Source organism: Gorilla gorilla, chromosome X (genome assembly GCF_029281585.2).
Source record: "Gorilla gorilla gorilla isolate KB3781 chromosome X, NHGRI_mGorGor1-v2.1_pri, whole genome shotgun sequence".
Classification (NCBI taxonomy): Eukaryota; Metazoa; Chordata; class Mammalia; order Primates; family Hominidae; genus Gorilla; species Gorilla gorilla.
In genome coordinates, this window is record NC_073247.2 from 162,331,926 (window position 1) to 162,346,410 (window position 14,485).

Below are 14,485 nucleotides of genomic sequence, written 5' to 3' on the forward strand. Positions count from 1 at the left end.
GATTTAAAGCTCTAGAAAACTTGAGTTTTCATAGCCAGAGATTTCCTTTGATCACTTGAAGTAGTTATTCATTATATAGACATTGTTTGAAAATTATTTACATTGACTAGACTTAGATGATCCTGTTAAGAAAATGTTTGCTACTCTCATTCAGGTGTATGCACTAGGTCAGCTAACATCAGATTGCTTTTCACTGAGGGTATTTACTTCTAAAATAAAGATAATTACTCTGTCAATGGTAGTAAATTCAGTTCGCCATTTATCAAACAAAAATGGAAACAATGAGTTTGAAGTGAAAGACTCTACATTTTGTTAAAGACACACTTGGGCTCTCCATTCTCCCACCTCCACTCCATCCAAAATCAGAAGGAAAAACAGCCTGCAGTACTTCAGTTTATTGATTTGTTCTAAGCATTATAAATATTCAGTATTTGTGATGGTTCTTTGTAAAGGTTTGCACATTTTCCTGCAGTGTGGGTGGTCGACTACCTGTTCTCACAGTTCAGTCTTGCATAAGCACCAGCTTTAATGCCAGAAATAGGCTGGCCACAGCAGGGTCCCATAGCTGTGGCCTCTCTCTCAGATTGTTCATTCCTCTCAGGCAGTTGGCTGCATGCCAGTCTGTGCCCTACCTCCTCACTGGAGAAGTGCCCATTTCAAGCTGGCACCCTCGTTTCAAGGTCTGTGCTACTCGCGTGAAAGGCTTTTGCAATTTAGTAATGGTTGAAATGTGTATTCTTTTGGAAAGTGACAGATTCCAGGGCTTGAGAACATTCACTTGTTTAGTTTGGAATTTGAGAAGCACATGGGAGGAATTTATTTAACAGTAGTTCTAGCATTTTGGAATATCAAGTAAAGAATAAATAATAATCCTTACAGAATTCTAACTGCTTTTACAAGAGATGTGTTCCTTATTAAAAATTTTTTTTATAGATGAGCACTGTGTTTGTCCTATAAAATAAGCCTTTTCCATATTTGTCATGGCTTGTTTTTAAAATATTGGCAATGAGAAAGTACGGACAGTTTTTGTGTAAGTCCTGTAATCTCTTCTCACCCATTTGTACTTGGAGAAATTCTTGAAATTCAAGGAATTTGGAGCAGTTCATTTCTGAATTCCTAAAGGTAATAATGACAATTGTGTGACAGGTCAAGTTTGAGGGTACATCATTAGAAGAACTTATTAGAATATATTTATCCCCCTTAGTCTCACAGATCTTGGCAAAATGGAACTGGCCTGGAGAGGAGTGCTCATTCTCTGGTAGGGGTTTTTACTTCGAGACAGGAATTGGCCTATATTATGATCTATTGGCATGAATTCAGAAAAGAAATAACTTACCCTTTCTATGTGTATTTTCTGAATATGAAGGATCCTACACACATCTTTATCTCCCTAGGCACTTTGTGTTTTCATCTACCAAATATTGAATGTTCTCATGCGTCAGGCACTAGGGGGATGCAGAGATTAAGAAGAAATGGTCTCCGCCCATGAGTAGCTCCCAAGCTGGTAGGGGCGGCCAGAAACATAAGCCAATGATTATAATGCACAGGGATAAGTGTAAGAATAAAAGTATGAATTAAGTACATTAGGTTTTCTTAAAGATCTGCTTATGTAGAACATTATTTCATACAGATATAGATTAAATCGCATAGGACTTTTAAAAGTACATAATATAAACCTAAAAGAATGTACTTAACCACTTAAAAGTTAAATTGTTATTCAGTTGTGTGAGCCAGAAGGTATACAAACAATTACTGGCCACCTGTAGTATTCACAGCACTATGGTGGTATACTATCAATGTTGAAAGATACAAAAGAATATACAGCCTCATAATGAGCTGTTAGCCTCAAAGAAGGCAGGATTAGTGTGCTTTTAAAAGCAAAAGCCACCAACCCTTGCTGACATAAAATCTCAGCAGAGTTTATGGAAAGACCAGTGCTTACATTTGAAAAGCTATCAATAAGCAGATCTGGTACTTTTATTTAATACAAGGAAATTACTCGTGTCAAAAGCATAGTCACATTACAAACCTGAGTAGGAATTTTGGCTGCCAGTGACCATCATACGGTACTCTAGGAGCCACTGCATTCCATGTAGCTGTTAATCAGGGTTACACTGGATGTACTGAAATTTTATATAGTGGTAACTGAAGGATGAGATTCAGGACAAATATTAGCAGGTTGACCTGTGTGGCATTTGTTTCAGTCATTTTTGATAGAAAAATTTAAAGGGATATGAATATGAAAATTGTTTGAAGCCTAAAATACTTCCATAATGAGCTGATTGCCTATCTTCTTTTCCATGCCAAGCTGGGACATACTTTATAATTCATTTCCCAAGTGAGAAGTTGAGGTATAATATTTTGTCACTTGGCTTGAAGTTTTCATTTCCTGTTGTCTTTGTATTCTATCACAAATGGACTCCTCTTCTTTTACCTCCTCTAAGTGGTTTGTGTTTGTCTGTAGCCCAATAACTTCTATATATTTTATACCCATTACTTGACTGAATTATCTTTTTATTTCTAACAGTTTTTCTGTTTACTCTTTTCAGTTTTCTGATGATACAGTCATGCCATCTGCAGAAATTACTGTTACCCGATTTCTTTTTCTTATCTAATTGCACATGCTCATTGTAATATTCAAGCTGATTCTAAATTCTAATACTCATATTTCAAAGGGAGGTTTTAAAAATAGCCACAGTTTTGGAGGAGAATATCAAGGAAGAACCTGCCCTGCTATATAGCAAGACTTATTTGGAACAGAGTAGAGCCCAGAAACAGACCTGCGTCAATGTGGAGACTTGGAATAGTAAGAAGGTGGCAATGTAACACATCCCTATGAGTGGAATGTTCAGTAAATGGTGCTGGGACTGGAAATGAAAGTTAACATGTCAAAACAGAACTCCTCATGTTTCCCCCAAAACCTCCTCCTCCTGCCATCTTCCCCATTTCAGTTCGTGGTAGCGCCAGCCTAGTCGCCCTGGTCAGGAACCTTAGAGTCATCCTTGACACCTTTCTCTCCCACATCCCATGTCCAATCAATCTGTCAGGAGAGCTTGTTGGGCTCTGCCTTCAAAACACGTCTAGAGTCCAAGCACTTCTCACTGAGCTCCCACCACCATGCTGGTGTGTGCTGCCTGCCCTCTCCCGTGTGTGGCAGCGATAACCTTCTAGCTGGACCCCCTGATGCTACCTTTACTTTTTTCTACTCTTCTCAGCATGGCAGCCAAAGCAGATCATGCCACTCGCCTGCTAGAAACTGGCCAGGTAGCTGCTCACCTCACCCAGAGTCAAGGCGCAAGTCCTTACAATGGTCTCTGAAACCTCGTGTAACCCCCCCACCCCACCCCTTACCTCTGTGACCTCCTGGCATCCTCACCAACAACCTTTCTCACATGCTCAGCTTCAGCCAGACTGGCCTCTGCTCTTCTTCAGGCACTCAGGTATCCACTTGACGCCCTCCTTCATCTCCCTTAAGTCTTTCCCCAAAAGTCACCTCTTCAGTGCAGCTCACTCTGACCATCCAGTTTAGAGTGGAATCCTGTTACCCTGCTCTAGTCTTCTGTAGAATTGATCACCTTCAAACATTCTGTGAAACTCCCAGGATCATTATGTTCGTTGTTTGTCCGTCTCCCCCTACTAGAAGATAAAGGCCATAAAAATAGGTATTTGGGCCTCCTTTGTTCACTGCTGGATCCTGAGCACCTAGAACAGTGTCTGGCCCTCAGTTGAATTTTAAGAGAAAAATGGGCAAAGGATATTAGCAAGCATCCCACAGCACTTACTGGGTGTTAGGCATTCTACCAAGCGTAATGCTATATATGCATTTTTGAAAAGCTTCCACTGCCAGGCCACACACTAAAAGTCACAGTGATCATAGGGAGAATGGGATTAAGAGGTTCTGCAATCCTATGGGCCTTTGTAACCAGAGCACTAATGAAAGCAGCAATCCCAGTAGAAATGTGGGCACGGTTCCATGTCTGCTGCATTTGTACCTGGCTTTAGCTGATTCACGCCTTGGCTGCCTGTAGTGGGTAGAATGGTGTGTCCCCCCAAAGGACAGCGACCCACAACCTGTGAATGTGACCGTATTTGGGAAAAGGATCTTTGCAGTTGTGATTAAGTTTAGGATCTCAGGATGAGATCATCCTAGATTTAGGGTGGGCGGGCCCTAAATCCAATGACAGATGTCCTCCTAAGAGAAAGGAGGGGAAGATTTGAGACCCAGACATAGAGGAGAGAAGGCTATGTGAAAACAGGCAGAGATTGCAGCGATGCTGCCATAAGCCAAGGAACACCTGGAGCCACTAGAAGCTGGAAGAGGTGAGAAAGAATTCTCGCCTAAAGCCTCCAGAGGGTGTATGGCCCTGCTGACACCCTAATTTGGGGCATCTGCCCTGCAGAACCATCAGAGAGTAAATTTCTGTTGTTTTAAAAGCCATGCAAGTTTGTGTTAAATTTTTTAGGGCAACCTCATGGCTCATGCTCCCTTCTCTAGGATACAGGTTCTAGAAAGTGTCTGCTTCTAATAGAGACCATTCTCCTGAACATTAAAAATTGGATCCAGGCCAGATACAGTGGCTCACATCTGCAATCTCTGCACTTTGGTAGGCTAAGGCAGGAGGATCACCTGAGCCCAGAAATTCGAGACCAGCCTAGGCAACATAGTGAGACCCCCTCCTCCATCTCTACAAAAAAAAAAAAATTGTTTTAAGTAGCCAGGCATGGCAGTGCATGCTTGCAGTCCTAGCTACTTGGCCAGCTGAGGCAGGAGGATCGCCTGAGCCCAGGAGTTCGAGGTTACAGTGTTCAAGATTTTGCTGAGCTACGATTGCACTGCACTCCAGCCTGGCAACAAAGTGAGACCCTGTCTCTTTAAAAAAAAAACAAAAACGTAATACTAAACCGCAGCATTCTTCATCAGTGCATTGTCTTCACAGCTTCCTTGTTGGTGTGCACAGCTTCAGCAAATAGTTCAACACAGTAGAAAGCAGGATGGTTCTGGAAACCACTACATGTGGAAGGCACTTCTGTAGACGTTTGGCTTTTTTCTTTTTTTTTCCTTTCTTTCTTCTAAAAAAAAAGGGTGGGGGGATACATGTGCAGAACGTGCAGGTTTGTTACATAGGTATACGTGTGCCATGGTGGTTTGCTGCACCTATTGATCCATCCTCTAAGTTCCCTCCCCTCACCCGCCACTCCCCAACAGGCCCTGGTGTGTGTGTTCCCCTCTCTGTGTCCATGTGTTCTCAATGTTCACCTCCCACTTGTGAGCGAGAACATGCAGTGTTTGGTTTTCTGTTGCTGTGTTAGTTTGATGAGGATGATGGCTTCCAGCTTCATCCATGTCCCCGCAAAGGACATGATCCCATTCCTTTTTATGGCTGCATAGTATTCCATGGTGTATATGTACTGCATTTTCTTTATCCAGTCTATCACTGATGGGCATTTGGGTTGGTTCTATGTCTTTGCTATTGTAAATAGTGCTGCAGTAAACATGTGTGCATGTGTCTTTATAGTAGAATGATTTATATTCCTTTGAGTATAATGGGATTGCTGGGTCTAACGGTATTTCTGGTTCTAGATCCTTGAGGAATCGCCACACTGTCTTCCACAATGGTTGAACTAATTTACACTCCCACCAACAGTGTAAAAGTGTTCCTGTTTCTCCACAGCCTCCCCAGCATCTATCATTTCCTGACTTTTTAATAATCGCCATTCTGACTGGCATGAGATGGTATCTCATTGTGGTTTTGATTTGCGTTTCTCTGATGATCAGTGATGATGAGCTTTTTTTCATATCTTTTTTGGCCGCACTGTATGTCTTCTTTTGAGAAGTGTCTGTTCATATCCTTTGCCTACTTTCTGATGGGGTTGTTTATCTTTTATTTTTATAAATATGTTTAAGTTCCTTATAAATTCTGAATATTAGACCTTTGTCAGATGAGTAGATTGCAAAAATTTTCTCTTATTCTATAGATTGCCTGTTTACTCTGATGCTAGTTTCTTTTGCTGTGCAGAAGCTCTTTAGTTTAATTAGATCCTATTTGTCAATTTTGGCTTTTGTTGCAATTGTTTTTGGTGTTTTTGTCATGAAGTCTTTCCCCATGCCTATGTCCTGAATGGTATTGCCTAGGTTTTCTTCTAGGGTTTTCATGGTTTAGGGTTTTACATTAAGGTCTTCATATATTGCTTAAGCTTTCTAGAAAGTGCTTGCCCCTGATCCCTTCAAAACATTAACTTTCTGGAGTACTGTTCTGTTCTATATTTTGACCTGGGTGTGATTACCTAAATGTATACGTATGTCAAGATTCACTGAGCTGAACATCTGAAGATTTTGCACTGTGTGTGGTTTATATCTCAGTACAAAACTTTTAAAACTTAACATGCTGGGAGAGTCACGTTATGCTCCAGCCTGACTTCTGCCTTTGTATCAACATCAATCCCTTGTTTACTCATCAAAGTAGTCACCATTGTAGCAAAACAGATGCTATTAACTCACTTCACTCACACAATGCCATATGAGGGCTAGGCTGTTTTGATTCCCATTTTACAGATAGGGAAATGGAGGCACACAGAAGGTGAGGGGGCAAACCCAGCATTCATACCCAAGGCGGAGCATAGCAGAGCCGCTATGGCTGTCAGCCATGTATTCAGATGGGCAATAAGCACATGAAAAGATGTTCTAGCAGAGCAATACAAACGAAAACTACTGTGACATACCATGTCACAGCCCTCAAATTGGAAAAAAGAATAATAATCGTATGCTCCCAAGTTCTAGTGAGAACGCAGAACAATGGGAACTGCCAGGTATCACCAGCAGGAGCCTCTCTGCAGGCAATTTGGCAGCATCTGTTGAGGTTGAAAAGACCATATTCTACTTCTCAGCAGTTCCACCCCTAGGAAAATTCCTTAGAGAAACACTCGCATATGTGCTTGAGGAGATGTGTACAAGGATACTCAGTACAGCATTGAACACACTACCGAGGAGTCGTGGAAATCACTGATTACCCATCAGCCTGGGAAGGGGTGGAGAAACTGGTTTATTCCTTCAATGCAACTTAACAAGGATGAAATTCAGAAAACATGTTGGGTCAAAATGTCAATTGATAAATACCAGATGGTACCAGTGATGTAAACTTTGATAAAACACAAAGTAATACTGTATTTTGTTGCTGGATACTCACAGGAAAAGTGTCACAAATCTGCACAAAAAGGAAGGTCACATGGCAACTTGAGAAGTGTTGTCCCTCAGAGTGAAAGAGGACAGTGGGTCTGGGACGGGCAACACGGGAGACTGGAGCTGTGTCTCGGCTGACATATTTTCAAAGATGGTGACACGTGTGAGGAAATGTGTACATTAGGTATTTCTTGGTGAACAAATACTTAGTACTTGGGTGTTTAGTACTCTGTGTTGTACTTTCCTGTATGTGTCAGTGAGGCAGTAGTTAAGGAAAGTATGTATTATGGTAAACTTTGAGTAAAGGGCTTATTTACAAATCAGCAGTCACAGCAGATGGGTGGAACACGTGAGTTCTCATGACGTGCCTGGCGTAAAGTGTAACTCAAGTCTCTGGTTCTCTCCAGCAGCCGAATCCAGTGGAGCAGCGTTACATGGAGCTCTTAGCCTTACGCGACGAATACATAAAGCGGCTTGAGGAACTGCAGCTCGCCAACTCTGCCAAGCTTTCTGATCCCCCAACTTCACCTTCCAGTCCTTCGCAAATGATGCCCCATGTGCAAACTCACTTCTGAGGGGGACCCTGGCACCGCATTAGAGCTCGAAATAAAGGCGATAGCTGACTTTCATTTGGGGCATTTGTAAAAAGTAGATTAAAATATTTGCCTCCATGTAGAACTTGAACTAACATAATCTTAAACTCTTGAATATGTGCCTTCTAGAATACATATTACAAGAAAACTACAGGGTCCACACGGCAATCAGAAGAAAGGAGCTGAGATGAGGTTTTGGAAAACCCTGACACCTTTAAAAAGCAGTTTTTGAAAGACAAAATTTAGATTTAATTTACGTCTTGAGAAATACTATATATACAATATATATTTTGTGGGCTTAATTGAAACAACATTATTTTAAAATCAAAGGGGAAATATGTTCGTGGAATGGATTTTCCTGAAGCTGCTTAACAGTTGCTTTGGATTCTCTAAGATGAATCCAAATGTGAAAGATGCATGTTACTGCCAAAACCAAATTAAGCTCAGCTTCCTAGGCATTACCCAAAAGCAAGGTGTTTAAGTAATTGCCAGCTTTTATACCATCATGAGTGGTGACTTAAGGAGAAATAGCTGTATAGATGAGTTTTTCATTATTTGGAAATTTAGGGGTAGAAAATGTTTTCCCCTAATTTTCCAGAGAAGCCTATTTTTATATTTTTAAAAAACTGACAGGGCCCAGTTAAATATGATTTGCGTTTTTTAAATTTGCCAGTTGTATTTTCTAAATTCTTTCATGAGCTTGCCTAAAATTCGGAATGGTTTTCGGGTTGTGGCAAACCCCAAAGAGAGCACTGTCCAAGGATGTCGGGAGCATCCTGCTGCTTAGGGGAATGTTTTCGCAAATGTTGCTCTAGTCAGTCCAGCTCATCTGCCAAAATGTAGGGCTACCGTCTTGGATGCATGAGCTATTGCTAGAGCATCATCCTTGGAAATCAATGCCCCAGATGTACATGTGTTGAGCGTATTCTTGAAAGTATTGTGTTTATGCATTTCAATTTCAATGGTGTTGGCTTCCCCTCCCCACCCCACGCGTGCATAAAAACTGGTTCTACAAATTTTTACTTGAAGTACCAGGCCGTTTGCTTTTTCAGGTTGTTTTGTTTTATAGTATTAAGTGAAATTTTAAATGCACAGTTCTATTTGCTATCTGAACTAATTCATTTATTAAGTATATTTGTAAAAGCTAAGGCTTGAGTTAAAACAATGAAGTGTTTTACAATGATTTGTAAAGGACTATTTATAACTAATATGGTTTTGTTTTCAATGAAGTAAGAAAGATTAAATATATCTTTGTAAATTATTTTATGTCATAGTTTAATTGGTCTACCAAGTAAGACATCTCAAATACAGTAGGATAATGTATGAATTTTGTAAGTATAAGAAATTTTATTAGACATTCTCTTACTTTTTGTAAATGCTGTAAATATTTCATAAATTAACAAAGTGTCACTCCATAAAAAGAAAGCTAATACTAATAGCCTAAAAGATTTTGTGAAATTTCATGAAAACTTTTTAATGGCAATAATGACTAAAGACCTGCTGTAATAAATGTATTAACTGAAACCTAACACTGTTTTCAGGGCTGTGAGTGTGTATGTGTTGGAAATGTGCATGGTGGCCATCTGATTTCTTTGCCCGGATCTGCTTCATGTACTTTTTATCTCACTGGCAACCTTGCAGGGCTCTCCCAAAATTTCAGCAAGATTGGGCATTTAAGTGTATTAAACAGTGCAGATTTTAAGAGTCACGACTGTCTATGAGGATGGTTTTTGCAAAAGTGAACGCGCAAAACTTCAGGCTCTGAATAGGGAACACAGCAGTTGATAGTAAGGGATGCGAAGATACTGGTTAAGTAAGCCATAGTTGACGTCTCGTTAGGTAAGAATTTTTAAAATTCTTCAAACAATATTGCCAGTTGGAGATTATGTCGTTTACATATGTACGTTCTAAGAATGCTGAATAGTTGTAGCAGTAAACTAAAATTGACCATTTTTTGGCAATCAGAATAGATCACGTCCAACAGAGCTTAAAGAAAAAAAATCAGAATAGGACTCTTAAATGACTTAAGTGTATCTTTCATAACGATGAGTATTTGAAGTGCTTTGTGAAGTCCTTCCTCAGACATTGCCTCATTGAACCCTCACTAGGACCTTATGAGCTAGGGGGCATTCTGTTACCCCTATTTTTCGACTGAGGAGAATGCTGTTGTTCCAGGCGTTCACTGACATGCCCCACGTCCTACAGCACCACCACAAGTTTCATACTGGTGTTAGCCTGAAGTCTACATTTGAGTTCCCACTGAATGGCCTGAGCTCTGCCTTCTTCATTGAAATTGAAAGAACCTCTCTTCCTGGGACAACTCTTCAAATAATTCGGAATCATATACTTTTTAGTATAGGTTTTGTTTCTAAATATAGTCATAGCACTTTCTGACCTGTTTTTGATAATGCAGCAAAGCTTATCCTTTTGCTTTTTTGGAGGGAATAATATTCAAAAAGTCTCAGAATAAGCTGAGTAGTATCTTATCACTTGCATAATGCAGCTCTATGGTGTCATTCAGACAACTCCTGCGGCATTTGGTTACATTAGGCAAAAGCAGGACTGTCTAAAAGGAAAATTCTTAATGTGGGAATTTATTAAAGAGTGTATACAGCTGTTACTGGAGGATGCACCCACTGGTGGCCATTAAAGCAAAAGAGGGGACACCCGAGAGAAATGGGAAATGTATGCAGTGCGCACCCCACAAACAAGAATAATAGCACATTTGCAGAAAAGCGTTACGTGGTTGAACTACATTTGAGTTGAATTTTTTAGGTTTACAGAACCACTACAAGTATGAAGCTAGAATACCAATATTTGAAGTAGTCTGACATGCCAAACTTCATTGGTAGATTTAAAGTTAAGGGGTTGTTATCAAGGTCTTCCTTCCATATTGAACATACTTGGAAGAGGAAAGGGTAGTAAAATGCAGTATTCTCACTTTCTTATGAGGCTTAGATTCAGACATGGATTAGTTCTTATTTGCAATTTCTCCTTTAAAATCGAAGGTGATAACGTATTTTAAACACATAAAGTGGCTCAATGCTTAGACACGACCATTAAGCCTTAGCAGTTTGTTTCTCCGGCTTTTGAGAGCGCTGCTTATTCATTTACAGTGGTTCTGAAATTGTTTCACGGTGGCTTCCATGCAAATTATAAAAGTTGCTTACATTTTATGAACTCTGTATCACAAAGCTATATTAGAATCCTGGATGGGATGTGTGGAAACCAGGGTTCTCATCGGCACCAGCACTGACTTGTGGCCCTATTTCCTGAAGGAAAGATGTGAGTGAAGTCCTCCTAGCTCCCAGATGCTACAGATATGGAGAAGGCCTCAGCCTCCATCTGCTCAGTGAGGGTGTGGGCTGCACGTTCTCAAAGTTTCCTTACAACTGAAACACAGCCCTTCTCAGAAATGGATTTTTAATGACATTTCATGCAGAGATTCACCTTTTTAATTTTATTAAATTTATAACTGACACATTGTAATTGTATGTACTTATGAGGTAAAATGTGATGTTTCAATGTATGCATATAAGCCAGGCGCAGAAAAACAAACACTGTATGGCCTCACTTACGTGTGGAATCTTAAAAAGTTGATCTCATAGTAATAGAGAATAGAATAGTTACCAGAGACTGAGGAGGGTAGTGGGAAAGAAGGTACCAGGAGAAGTTGGTCAATGGGTGCCAAGTTACAGTTAGAGAAGAGTAAGTTTTGGTGTTCTCAAAAATGCATTTTAATCACTTGTGCATGTAAAATATTTATCACACAAGATGGCATTTGCCTCATATGAGTTTCCTGTTTCTGCTGTAAGAAATCCTCACAAACTTAGTGGCTTATCATCTTAAGACACAAATGCATTATCTTAAAATTCTAGAGGTCAAAAGTCTGAAATGGGTCTCACGGTTAAAATCAAGATGTTGGCAAGGCTGTGTTCCTTCTGGAAGCTCAAGGGAAGAATTCTTCTCCTTGCTTTTTCCAGCTTCTCGTGGCCACCTGCATTCCTTGATGCCACGGCCTCTTCCTCCATCTCCAAAGCCAGCAGCAGAACATCTTCAAGTCTCTGACTCTCTTTTTGCCTCCCTCTTTGACTTTTAAGGACCTTTGTGATACATTGGGCCCATCTGTATAGCCTAGAATAATCTACCTGTCTCAGGGTCAGCTAATTGGCAATCTTAATTCCTTCTTGTCTTGTAACATAGTCACGGGTTCTGGGGATTGGGCTGTGGGCAACTTGTGTGTGGGGGTGCATTATGGTGCCTACCACACCTCAGTTCCTTTAGCTTTGGATGGTCAGAGAGTACGCAAGGTGAGAAATCAGACACTGCTAGGCTTTCCTATTACAAGCTATGCAATTATAATTAGGTAAATGACTAGTTCATTTCCTTATATCTCAGACAAAATTTACACTTACAGTTGCCTTCAGTTTTATTCTCTATTTCTATTGTTGCTTCTATCCAAAGCCCTAGACCATGTACTTCAACTCCCTTGGTCTCTAAATGGAAGAAAGGGAGCTATTAATTTGGGCCATATGTGCCAAACACTGTACTATTTAGCCTCCCCATAACCTTATAAAATTGATCATAATTTTTTGGTCATTTTACAAATGAGAGAGGCTCAGAGCCAGAAGTATTTTTTATTTAAAGTAAGATCACTTCAACAAATATTTTCTATTATAACACAGACCCGTGCCAGCTGTCGAAATACAAATAAATAAAACAGTAGGCTCCTTCAAGGAGCATCTGGCTTAGTGGGAAGACAATCCAGTTAACCAGTAACTTCCAAGCAGGGTGCTGCCTGCAAGGGTAGAGACAGATGGTGGACTTCTGGGCCAGTATAGGGAACTAGGGAGGAACTTCTTGGCAATATTGTCAGAACTGAGCCTTGGAAGCTAAGTAGACATGCAAGGCTGGTTTAACATATAAATCAATGTAATATACCACATTAACACAATGAAAGATAAAAACCATAAAATCATCTCAATTGATGTGGAAAACCATTTCACAAAGTTTAGCATCCTTTCTTTTATGATAAAAACTCTTGATAGTTTATATTTAAAAAGTTTATCAACATAATAAAAGCCATTTATGAAAAACCCACAGCTAACGTAGTCAATGGGGAACAATTAAAGGCTTTTCCCCTAAGATCCAGTACAAGGCAAAGAAGCTCACTCTTGCCACTTTTATTCAACGTAGTACACAGTGCCAGGTGCAGTGGCTCATGCCTGTAATCCCAACACTTTGGGAGACCGAGGCAAGGAGATCACTTGAGGCTAGGAGTTGGAGACCAACCTGGGCAATATAGCAAGACCCTGTCTCTACTTAAAAAAAAGCCAGGTATGGTGGTGTGTACCTGTAGCCCCAGCTACTCAGGAGGCTGAGGCAGGAATTTGAGGCTGAGCCCAGGAATTTGCTTGAGCCCAGGAATTTGAGGCTGCAGTGAGCTATGATTGCACCACTGCATTACAGCCTGAATGACAGAGCAATTTCAGAGACTGCACCCTGTCTCTGAAAACAAAAACAAAACATAGTATTGGAAGAACTGGCAAGAGCAATCAGACAAGAAAATTAAAAGGCATACAAATCAGAAAGTAAGTAAAATTATCTCTGTTTTTATTTTTCTTTGAGGCAGGGTCTCACTTTGTCACCTAGACTGGAGTGCAGCAGCGTAATCATAGCACACTGCAGCCTTGGCCTCCTGGGCACAAACAATCCTCCTGCCTCAGCCCCTCAAGTAGCTGGGACTACAGGCATGCACTACCAAGCCCAGCTAATTTTTTTGTACTTTTTATAGAGACGGGGTTTCACTATGTTACCCATGCTGGTCTCAAACTCCTGAAGTGATCTGCCCACCTCAGCCTCACAAAGTGCTGGGATTACAGGCGTGAGCCACTGTGCCTGGCCCAAAATTATCTCTATTTGGAGATGACATGATCCTATATGTAGGAAACCCAAAAGACTCCACACACAAAAAAGCTATTACAACTAATAGATGAATTCAGTGAAGTTTCAGGATAGAAAAATCAATGTACAAAAACCGGTTGCATTTCTGTACACAAATAACAACCTATCCAAAAAAGAGATCAAGGGAACAGTCCCATTTACAATGGCATCAAAAAGAATAGAATGCTTAGGAATAAATTTTGCCAGGAAGGTGAAAGCTCTGAACACTGAAAACTGTAAAACTCTAATAATAAGAAATTGAAGAAGACACAAATAAATGGAAAGATATCCCATGCTAATGGATTGAAAGAATTAATATTATTAAAAAGGGTCATACTACCCAAGGCAATATACAGATTCAACACCATCCCTAGCATAATGGAATACTACACGCCCAGGATAAATGATCAAACCACAGCTACATGCAACACAGTTGAATCTCATAAGCATGTTAACTAAAAGATGCCAGGTACAAAAGAATATAAAGTAGCTCCCCCTTATCCATGGGGGATATGTTCCAACACCCCGAGTGGATGCTTGAAACCACAGATAGTACCAAACCCTATATATACTATGTTTCTTTCCTATATATACATAACTATGATAAAGTTTAATTTATAAATTAGACACAGTAAGAGATTAACAGTAGTTAATAACAAAATAGAACAATTATAACAATATGCTGTGATAAAAGTTACATAACTGTGTTCTCTCCCTTTCTCTCCCACTCTTCCCCTCTTGAAATACTGTAATATTTTCAGACCATTGTTTA

The 14,485-nt window shown here is 40.1% G+C and overlaps 1 protein-coding gene across 2 annotated transcripts in view; it reads left to right on the forward strand.

Moving 5' to 3' along the window:
- MTM1 (myotubularin 1) overlaps positions 1-9,299 on the forward strand; it is a 106,269-nt gene extending 96,970 nt beyond the window's left edge. Inside the window, exon 15 of one of the 2 annotated variants that reach the window (XM_004065006.3) lies at positions 7,585-9,299. In XM_004065006.3, coding sequence (XP_004065054.1) covers positions 7,585-7,752 — 168 coding nt within the window. In that variant the 3' untranslated portion in view covers positions 7,753-9,299. The remainder of the gene's footprint in view (positions 1-7,584) is intronic. The other variant, XM_055376072.2, reaches the window with a different exon arrangement.
- Positions 9,300-14,485: the final 5,186 nt, after the last annotated feature.